At 43.5% G+C, this 11,356-nt stretch overlaps 1 protein-coding gene across 1 annotated transcript; it reads right to left on the minus strand.

Annotated features, from left to right (window-relative positions):
• Positions 1-3,856: 3,856 nt before the first annotated feature.
• Positions 3,857-6,211, minus strand: LOC117044962 (vitelline membrane outer layer protein 1-like). Its single transcript, XM_033145756.1, has 3 exons — positions 6,041-6,211; positions 4,845-4,942; positions 3,857-4,154 (listed from the first exon to the last, which is right to left on the minus strand). The coding sequence occupies exons 1-3, from the start codon at positions 6,209-6,211 to the stop codon at positions 3,857-3,859; spliced, it is 567 nt and encodes a 188-aa protein (XP_033001647.1).
• Between the last annotated feature and the right edge of the window lie 5,145 nt (positions 6,212-11,356).

The following is an 11,356-nucleotide window of genomic DNA, read 5'->3' on the forward strand; positions in this document are numbered from 1 at the left end:
GTGTTTGCCCAGAGCAACACAAAGTGACTTACAACCAGCCATTAGTGCATTTTAGGGAGCAATCCTATGTTTCTTAGAGGGCATCCCAGGGGCTTATGAAGTGGGACATTCGCCATGCCCTGGTTCTCTTTTGGCAACATCCCTTCCCCCACCTCTTCATTTCACTTTAGTAAGCAGTTGTGCAAACTTCTGTCTTGCTGCATTCTGAGGCTTTATCCTCCTCTTAGCCAGGTGACCTCTGCATCTTCCTAGGGCTGAGCACTATGGGAAGCAGCTCCTCCTAACCCACTTCTGTCTGCCGTGACCACAAGAGGTGAATGTTTCACCTTGTCACCCCTAGTTTGCTCACACACACACTGACACACATGGTGCCTGTGTATCCTGTTCCTGCTCCTCTCACAGCTGATAAGAAGGGGCACACTTATTCTTCATTTTATTTCATTTCATTTTTATCGGTGAAAGAACAGAACAGGCAACCAACGAAAATATTATAGAAAGTTGTCTCTCCTGTACTTGCGTATGAGAGAAATAATCAAAAGGAATTCTGTGGGAGAAAATAACATATATAGTCTATATAGTCCCAAAATTTGGTGTTCTGGTGATTCATAAATGCACTTCATTCCATCTTTCAATAAATTTATCTGGTGAATGCCTTTTTTATTAACCTCCATTTTGCTTGGCCCCTTGGCCCCTTCTTTTCTTTCTTTCTTTCTTTCTTTCTTTCTTTCTTTCTTTCTTTCTTTCTCTCTCTCTCTCTTTCTTTCTTTCTTTCTTTGCATGTCGATATCCCGACCCCTCCCGTGATAAATAAGACACAAGACACCGTAATTAAGGTTAAATGGGCAAGAAAAGGCCACAACTTTATTGGTTCCGGATGTTGAGCGGTATTGGCTTTAGGCATTGGATCTAACTGACTATATCCGACTCCAGTACGACGTGCTGGCAGTCCAGGAAGGGATAATCGCTGTTGGGTGAGCCCGTGCTGCTGAACATCAGCTAAGGACTCACCCTGTGATCACCGATATGGGGTGTGCCTTAGGCCCTCACCACCCACGGCTCCGGACACGGACACGCCCCCCGGACTCCTTTATCAAAGTACCCTTCAGCATTTGGGGGAGGTGATGGCCCGACCTCCCCCCCACCTCCTAACCTTCCTGACCTTATCCAATGCCTAACCGCCAAACCAAAGTTGTGTCGAGTTGCTACGAGGTAGGCGAAAACCACAAGGCGGAGCCAATTTGCCAGGTGGAAAAATTCCTACCAGGACCCTCAACGGCGACCAACCGTGGTCCATAGCAAGGTCAAGGAAAACCTAGCCTAAAAAAGGGGGGGGGGTGGGAAGGGAAAACAGGAATGGTCAGGAGCCCAGGAACAGAGGGCGAGCTCTGGCTGCGAGCCCACTTAAGTGCAGTGGGCACGCCCTAGCCTGCTGCACCGGTTGGCCAGCCAGCTGGGCACTGCACCCAGAGCTCGCCCAATAGCGCCAGGGGATGCAGGCATACCCTGCACACATGGAGGGCTCTTGCTAACCGCAACCCCCCTCCTTTCTAAGGGCAGAAGGGGCTTTCTCCCTCCCTCCCTCCCTCTGTTGTTTTCCCTTTCTGCATTTGTTTCTTTTCCTGTTTGTCCTCTTTCAGTTTTTTGGTTTTTGTTTAAATTAATTGTTTCCCCATGAGACGCCTGGATGAAGCATTCCAGTCTAACACGATACTTTGATCTGAGTGCTTGGGTAAGTTTGATCATGCACTCAGTTTTCATGATCAAAATGTAAACGTGTGGATTTAAAACTGACATTTTTTAAAATAAAAAAACCATTTTTTAATTCCTTCTCTACTTAGAAAAATACAGAGACGGATCTAGCTCAGTGACATCATAAATGAAACAGCAATCCTAATTCCTGCTATTTGCTGTTTGGAGGAGTAAAGGTGTCCAGTAGTAGGAAGCATGAAGTCCAAGATGTTAAAGGAATGAAGTTTGGGTGGAGCAGATCAGGCAATGATCTACTAGATCAAAAGCTGCCACATTCTGCAAAGAGGGTGGCAGTCTGGGTCACTCAGCTACTGTACAACAGCCGTTTACCAGTGCAGCAAATGGAAGAGGGGAAAACTTCTATTCTGGCCACCTGAGCATTTGGGACCTCAGATGTGATCATGGATCCACTACTCCACTGCTCTCTAACCATCGTTTTGATTGCTGTGCTTCAGGACTCAGAAGAAAATAACATAACATATCCATTTGTCAATCCCTATATGACTGGAGCACTGAAGCCATTTCGCCCCAAGGGGTAGATTGGAATGTGGCCAATTTTCCATGGGTGGTTGGGGCCAAAAGCAGAATAAAAATCCAAATAAATAAATAGAAATAGAAAATAAATGAAATCAACAGGCACACAAACATAGAGAGAAAGAGGCAGGCAGACAAGTATACATACACACATTCAGAATGAAAAACAGTTTTTTACTCTCCAAGAGCAAGCAGAGTCCTTTCTCTGGTTTCAGCGCTACAGTCTCATTGTGCATAGATTGAAGGGAAGTGAAATGCTGCCTGCATTTTAAGAGTAAAGGCATTTGCATCCTCCACCACCACACTCCTGGAGTAGGAATATGTGCAAATGGATTTAGGAATATGTGCAGCTGGACTGGTGATTGGGAGTGGCCGCCGGGACCACATAATACCGGTCCTGAGAGATCTACATTGGCTCTCAGTACACTTTCCAAGCACAATTCAAAGTGTTGGTGCTGACCTTTAAAGCCCTAAACGGCCTCGGTCCAGTATACCTGAAGGAGCGTCTCCACCCCCATCATTCAGCCCGGACACTGAGATCCAGTGCCGAGGGCCTTATGGCGGTTCCCTCACTGTGAGAAGCAAAGCTACAGGGAACCAAGCAGAGGGCCTTCTCGGTAGTGGTGCCCGCCCTGTGAAACGCCCTCCCATCAGGGTCAGAGAGATAAACAACTACCTGACATTTAGAAAATACCTGAAGGCAGCTCTGTTTAGGGAAGTTTTTAATCTGTGACTTTGTATTGTATTTTAATATTGGTTGGAAGCCGCCTAGAGTGGCCGGGGAGACCCAGCCAGATGGGTGGGGTACAAATAATAATAAATTGTTGTTGTTGTTGTTGTTGTTGTTGTTGTTGTTGTTCTTGTTCTTGTTCTTGTTCTTGTTCTTGTTCTTGTTGTCTTCTACTCTCGAATAACAGCTCCAAGGCTTATCTCTGAACTTAGCACTGTTCAGCAGAGGGCTAAAATTCAGCATAAGACTCTGCTTGCACTTTGAGCTCTTGGTGGTGGTTGGTGCCAGGGGTGCCAACTTGAATACAATATGGGGGGAAGAAAAGTAAGCTCTGCCCCACATAATTGATCACATGATGCACACCATTCGAATGGCAATGCCCATCAACCTGGGGGGGAGGCATGACCCCCTAAAATACTTTATGGGGAAGGCAAAGGGACCTCGGCCCCTAGGAGTTGGCTGATTTGCTTTGTGCTAAGATCGGAGAGAATAGATTCCTTCAAATCCTCAAATCTTACCACATGGTGCTTAGATCAGACATAAGAGATCTCTGTGCCTGAGATGGCTGGTGATTGGCAAGTGGGTGTGATTGGTTCAAAGCAACCTCATGGGGCAAACTGAGAGGCCGGTGGGCCTGGGTAGATCAATGGGCTAAAGATATCACACTACGACTCTAGGATGGAACCCTCTTTTACATTGCTTAAGGAATTGAGATCAGGAAGGGAAAAAGCTCCAAAAGGTACACACAACTCTTTTGTTAAGATTTATTGTTGGTTAAGTTTCATGCCAACAAACCATTAGAACACAGGCAGCTGCGTTGTAGCAGGATGTAGCCCAGGTGATTCAGTCACAGCAGAAGAACTTGACATCATTAAGTGCTGTGTTATCAGATGAAGATTCAGAGTAAGCCTCCACCTTTGTTTGGATCCCGCAGATGGCACCAGTGGTGCAGCGCTTGCTCCAGCGGCCATAAGTACCAAACTCAGTGGACTTGCCCTCCAATCCAGTCCCATCTCCACAGTTGAACTGGATGTTGTTGGCTGCCGTATCATCCTTGATCCCTTGTGGGGCTTCCACTTTCAGAGCAAAGGAGACCAGGTAGCCCCTGGGGCATTCCTCAATATTTGTCCACTTTCCCAACCTGCAAAAAAGGGGGGGGACAATGTGGTAATGTCTGCCTCTCTGGAAATACTATCCAAATTGGAATTATTTCCTTTCCCTCACAAAAGTCAAGAGGGCAGTTTCATCCTTAGATTTTTTAAAAAAGGCATATTTTGTAGACCTCATCAGGTATAGCTGTTGAGTGGAGGCATTGATCTTTTAGACCAGTGCATCCGGCAGGAAGGAGAGCTTGAGTATTGTGTCTACTTTTTATCAGGAAGGCACAGCCTATGTAGGTCTAGGCCTTTTCATATAACCTTTTTGCTCAGCCTGCCTCTCCTTCCTGCCTGAGGTCCTGACCCCTGACAATCACAGATATTCATGAGGACCAGACAGAGAAGCCTGGGGGACCACATTTGACCCCTGGACTTGAGGTTCCCCACTCTCAGGATATATGGTGGTTTCCTCTTGCTCTCTCTATTCTTGGGATGTGTGGTCATCAGGAAGGAACTCTGCTTTTCATGACCGTTGTTGCAGTCTCTTTCCTCCTGGGTTCCTCTAAAATTCGGAAGGCAACCTAGAGTTGGTATCCTTAGACTCCAAGAGCTAAGAATGAGACTGATAAACCCTGACATTATCCTGTCCTGGTGCTGAAGCATAATAGATTTCAGCCAGCCCCTCAGACCATCACTTTCCAAGCAACAAAGAGAAAAATCAAGAAGAAGCTTACGATCCGACAGTAGATTGTACAACTCCACCACTACTGCAATGGAGACGGATGCCATTGAGGGAAGTATCATCAAGGGTCATGCCTTGTTTTTCCTGTACCTGGTGGAAAAGAGAGAAAGAGACTGCAATAAAGCTGTTTTTGCAAGCTAGGACTCTGTTTTATATTCTTTATTGGAAAAATAAAAAGTACAAATTTACAAGTGCACAGAGTAAGACCAGACACAAAAAAAGAAAAAAAGAAATAGTACCCATGTAGAAAACAAAACGGAAAAAAGATATTGTGTATGTTACAAAAGGGGGGATTGTTATTGTAGTTAACCAAGCTAGGACTCTGACAACACTCGCATTCAGACTGCGTCTGCTGTCTCAATTTAACAAAGTACTAGCTTGCAACCTGAATAAGCACTTATATGTTCATAATTACATGCCCCTACTTGTGTACATGTATTACTGTTGATGGATTGAGATTTACATTCCCAGCTGCATCAAAAGACAGTAGCTTTTTGGTGCAACCAGTCCAATGGGCCCCAAGTAAGCAAACTTAATAGGAAAAAATTGATCTTGCTAATGACTGGCTAAGGCACCCTCAATCCCTCTCTTATGTCTTCATATTCTACAGCAGGTTTCCACCAGTTTGTGAAGTTCGGCTTGCCATATTATTTCAAGAAGTAAGAATCTGGACACAAAAAGTTGTTGCGCTTTTTTGGGGAAACTTGTTGAAATCCTGGACATGTCAGGGAAATTCTGGATATATGCTAACCCTCCTAGAAAGCACCAGAACTTACCTGGGTTTCTTCCACACTAGCAGTTTAGTCTGTATTTGCCAGTTGGGTGCTCACTTTTCAGGGAGATAAACCTGACCACAATACTGCCAGTTCATTGCATTCCAAACATTTCTGTATCCTTGTCCTTTTTTTCCTCCAGCCCATCCAGATTCATGGTAGTTTTCTTTTATGTAAAATGCAATTCACTCTAAGCCTCTCCAGTATGGATTGACAAAGTGTCATGGAGACTTTTTAGAGATATTAAATCTTTAAGCATGGCAGTCAACACTTCAAAGCACCTTGCAGGCAGCAATATACAGGCAATGGGTTCAGAAAGAAAGACGGGAAGCAGTATATATACACACACACACACATAATTGTGACTACTCCTTGGGATCAGGGTATCAAAAAGTAGATATAGATAAGCCCTTACCTTCAGCGAGAATCCGTATGCATGTCCTTTGGGACAGAATTCAATTTTTCCCCATTTTCCCCACTGCCCGCCATTGTCCACCGTGAGGACTGAACTATAGCTTCGATGTTCTGCCTCACAGAGGTGGTAGGTGAGGAACAGGAAGATCACAGCAGTGGTAGAGAGATCCATGGAAGGTGGGCTGCACCAGATTGAGCTGCAAAAACTGAATGGAAGAATAACAGCCTTGAGAATTAATTCCCCAGAAATTGTGGTTCTGCCTCCTCTGCTCAAATTATTCCTGAATCTTGTGTTTCCACCCGGAGTGAAATGTGATCACTTCTGGTTGATGAGTTAAATCAATTAATGGCTTTTCTGACTACACTTCTGATTTCAATAGACAACTCAGAGTTGCTGCACATTGGGGCTAGATCAATTCCTCAAACAGAAAGGCAAGGCAGGATGGCAGGAATTGGCTGGTGTAAGCTAACTAACTAAAATGTGCATCTTCCGGTTCTGTTCTGCCTTAATGGAGGCAGACCCCACGACAGCAGGAGATTGTTGGTGAAGGAAAAACAAAGATGATTGGGGGTAATTATCCTTGCAAATTCCCCCCAGGGACGGGGAGAAATAGGCTTCACTCTCAGTTCATCTCAGTACCTGGCTCTCGCATAGCAGGGAGGCACTGAGTGCCAAAGCACTTTGCCTGCTGAAAACCCTCCAATGCCTCCATTAAGAAGCAGGGGTTCTCCTACTAATTAGAGCTTAATTGGACTAAAGTACAGGCACACGCTACAAGAGACAAGATCACAAACTGCAGAACAAAACCAACTACAAGGACTTTAAGGTTTAAACTTGAGAGAAGACTTCATCCGGTGCAAAAGATGGTGTGGGGGGAGGGGAGCCTACAGCTTCTTTATTTAAATTCCATACATTTATGATTCGGCAACCCTCCCCTGAGTGTTAGTTCAAATTATATTTGTACAAGAGAGGATGGAAGAAATTTGATTATAGATATGGAATATAACATTAGATGGAACTGTGTGTGTTAAAAAAAGGAAAAGGGGAAAGAAGGTCTATTTTGCAAAAGGTTTACGCTATTGAAACATAGAGCTAACTCTTCCCCATCCTTTATTATTTACAAAGTGAACTGAATAACGCTAAGAGGACTTGGAATTTAATTTAATTGGAAGTGTAATTGCTCATATATCTTCAGTCGGAAGGAAGGATGAAAGGAGTCTGTGAATTTGCCAAGGAACTGATAAGGTTCATTACTGAGTCATCTGCAGTTCGACAGACCACTTTTCTTCCCGGGCTGAGAGGGAAAATGGTAAAGACAGGTTATTTGTTGGGACAGAGTGACTTTTGTAGTTGTTGTTAAAAGTTGCAAAACAACAAAGCACAGGGCAGAGCAATAGAGAAATTTCTAGAACAACAATGAGATATCGGTTCTGTCCAAGGCATGATGGATAACAGCAAAAGCAGGGGGAAAGGAAGACATAAGATCTTACAAGGACAGGAAGAAAAACCACGGACAGAATAATTGCCACGCACAGAAAGTACAAAGATATAGTTTGAGTTCCTCACTTGTACTTTTATAAATCATTTAATGTGTCAAACACTAATAGAAATTATTAATATTGCAGTTGTATAAGGAATTATTATTATTATTATTATTATGACCAGAATGTAAGGAAAATTAATAAGATTTTGGAACGCAGAAGTAAAGCAAATAATCAAGCCAACAATTCTAGCATGTGGGGGGGCCACTTTATGTAAATTATATAATTCGATATTTAAATTATTGATATCAATAATTGTATTATAAACTGGTATTGTTATAATGAGGCTATTATTGGATTGTAAGTGAAAACTAATAAAAATATTATGGGGGGAACTAACTAAAAAGTGCATTTACTGTATTACCCACTCTTTGCCCTTGCAAAAAATGTCTTTCCTATGCAAACTCCCTCCATTTCTGTTTTATAGACTTGCAACACTTCAAAAGAAATGCATATTTAAATACCCTGAAAACTTGTGTGAAAAGTCGGGTACACTTTTCACAAAAAGGGCCTAATACCAAGAACAAGAATACTTGGCTGAAACCCACCCAGCTCTACTTCACTCAAGTCTGACAGTTGACCAGGCCTACATCATTCTAGCTACATTGCAAGCCTTGCCTTTCTTTGCCCTCACTTGGAGTTCTACTTACCGTCTCTCAGCTGCTAATTACTCAACAAGCAGATGGAGAGAGTCTATAAACTGAGTAAAGAGACATAAATATGAACAGGGAATTTAAAGGGTTCAGGACAATGAAATGTAGGAACTCTCTGTACTGAGCAACACCTCCCATGCTCCACTGATCCATCACGGAGCAGAGTAGACCTAGAGGGCTGTGAAGTTTTCCTGGTCTTGTGCTTACCTCACCCCCATTGCCAGTGGCTTTTAGGAAGTGCCTGCACAAGCAGAAGCCGTTTGCCAGGGGGAGTGGAGAGAGCTATCAGAAGGGTGAGGACATCATTTCAGGGACAAAGACCAGGACTGTACAATTTGCTTTAGAACAGGGTTGGGCAAACTGCTAATCTAGAGCCACATGCGGTTCCTCAGCCTAATTGCCACAAGTCCTCAAGCAGGGAGTTCAGACTTCGAGCAAAGGTGATGTTTCCTTCTCATGGGAAACCACTAGGCATGCAGGAAAGGGGAGAAGGAGGGTGACACTAATAATAATAATAATAATAATAATAATAATAATAATAATAATAATAATTTATTTATCCCCCAGCCACTCTGGGTGGCTTCCAACAAAATATTAAAATACAATAGTATCAGACGGCCCTCAGCACTGGGCAGAACGATGGGGGTGGAGACGCTCCTTCATACAGAAGAAGGTGTCAGAGGGGGAAGAATGTGTCTTTTGTCTTGATAACTGTAGTTCCACTGTATGTGTGGATTAGTTTTCTCAAAGGGAGAGTTACAGTTCCCTCGTCAATCTGCTGTTCACAAAACCATTCAGATGAAGCTATGACAGTTCATCTGACAGAAATCTGCTATAACTTTGTGGTGTAGATATGTCCACAGAATACCAGAACTGCTGAATTTCACCCTCAGCTGCACAGTACCCTTCAGACTCTTGCAGGAAGCCTCACTCTGTGAGGTGTATTAGAGACCTGCAAAGACCTGTTGGAGGATACAAACAATCACGAGGAAGAAAGGCCAATGTAGAGCTGCAAAGTCTTTAATAATGTTTAAGAGGAGTGGGGAGATGGTGGCATGAGGCAAGCGCTTCCTGTCCTGATGCAGAAATGACTATCCCTACTAGCCATAAAAATGGGCCAAGATAGACCACACTTGATGCCTTTTGGTTTGGAAAGTCAGCAACCACCACTTCAGTGAATGAAAGCAATATTGCCCACTATATTTGTTTGAATGGAAGGCACTTAGGGGACACTTAGAGACATCACCTTGCCAACAAAGGTCTGTAGAGTTAAAGCTATGGTTTACTCAGTAGCAATGTATTTAAGTGAGAGCTGGACCATAAAGAAGGCTGATTGCCAAAGAATTCTGAACATCCCAACAGGGAAGCAGACCTGAAAAACATGGTGCCTACTCTGGGTAAAAAGCACTCCAACAGAACAACAAGAGCTGCAACAGCTTTAGTGAATGCTTTGAAGGAAGAAATGTCTCTGCAATTGATATCTAAACAGGAGCATATGAATATATCAATATCAAAACCTTTATTGGCATCACTTACAAACATTCAAAATAAACAGGCCTGTACAATCTCATCGCTATATCATCAGTACTGTCATAGTCAAGTCAGTACAGTCACTTGCCAAATCTATTTCACCTCTGTGGGTCTCCAACAAGGGCAGGGTCCTGTAATGTACTTCGGCAACAAAAGATCAAATAGAGGAACTTAGCTACTTTCTTGGTGAGCTCCTGGTCTCTCCCCTGTAATAGGAAGCATATAACCTCTATCTCTGGTTTCCATTTTGGGATACATAGTTGGTCTAGGTATTGTTGGTGAAGATCATCATACATTTTGCATTTGAGGACCATGTGAGCTAGAGTTTCCACCAGGTGGGCATCACATGGGCCGATCCTATCTCCTTCTGTCGTCCCTGTGAACCTACCCCAGAGGAGGTTAGAGGGATTAGAACTGAACCTAGCCAGCGAAAAAGCCCTTCTTTCTTGCAGGTTAAACAGAAATTGTAGATAATTGGGATTAGATTCCTGCACCCAAGAGAGTTGAATATAAAGAGGGGGACATGTTTTTTACGTAGCTAAAATAAGTTCCTGACACTCTATGTCCCATAATATGAATATATGGATGGACATTCTGGAAGAAAAGTTTGGGAATGTAAAAACAAAGGTGGAGGATAATGAAACAATGATCCATTCACATGGACATCAGAAATCTGTTTGTACAATGGGACTTCTCATTTCTTTTCTTCCTCTGCCAGCTCCTCACTGCCCCACCCCACCCCCAAAAAATCAGCTCTGGGGGGTTCCCCAACCCTTTGGAGCACATTTTGAGCTTCTGCAGAGGATGCAAAGGGAGGGAAGGAAGTCCCATTGCTCAAGGGAGTGTTCTACATTCGAGTACATCCATGACCTTTAATTTCTAAAATGGATTATTGACTCTAGAAAACTGGCTAATCCAACTACCAAAGCTAACTGCTGAAACTAACTGCTGCTTGAAGGTAAGCATTGAAACAAATTGCTGAACTGTCCATTTCACCAATTGTTTGCTTAAATTAATCATCCATGGAAATGAATTTTTATCAGCTTAATCTGATACACTATAACCTTACTGGGCTGGAGGTAGTCTTTTTTATATATATAATGATTTTTATTGGTTTTTACACATGGTTTAGAACGTAACATCCAACTTTCGTATAACATAATCAACATCTGGCCACCACAGCCTGAGACTTCCCTCTTCCTCGACTAGTGTTTTTCCAACTTAAAGGTAAAGGTAAAGGGACCCCTGACCATTAGGTCCAGTCGCGGATGACTCTGGGGTTGTGGTGCTCATCTCGCTCTATAGGCCGAGGGAGCCGGTGTTTGTACACAGACAGCTTCCAGGTCATGTGGCCAGCAGGACTAAGCTACTTCTGGCGAACCAGAGCATCACAGGGAAATGCTGTTTACCTTCCCCCCGGAGCAGCACCTATTTATCTACTTGCATTTTGTGTTACTTTCAAACTGCTTAGGTGGGCAGGAGCTGGGACCAAACAACAGGAGCTCACCCCGTTGTGTGGTTTAGACCGCAGCGCCACCATGGTTTTCCAACTTACTCTCTATTATTGCACTTGTTATTTTAATTATTACTAT

This window comes from Lacerta agilis, chromosome 4 (assembly GCF_009819535.1).
Source record: "Lacerta agilis isolate rLacAgi1 chromosome 4, rLacAgi1.pri, whole genome shotgun sequence".
In the NCBI taxonomy this organism is placed as follows: Eukaryota; Metazoa; Chordata; class Lepidosauria; order Squamata; family Lacertidae; genus Lacerta; species Lacerta agilis.

Bases quoted from the DNA above. Each gene is read 5' to 3' on its own strand.
- LOC117044962 (XM_033145756.1), bottom strand. From the start codon at position 6,211: ATGGATCTCTCTACCACTGCTGTGATCTTCCTGTTCCTCACCTACCAC. The intron at 4,943-6,040 runs GTAAGGGCTTAT...CTTTTCCACCAG, and splicing joins CATACGGATTCTCGCTGAAG to GTACAGGAAAAACAAGGCAT. The intron at 4,155-4,844 runs GTAAGCTTCTTC...CCTTTTTTGCAG, and splicing joins GTACAATCTACTGTCGGATC to GTTGGGAAAGTGGACAAATA.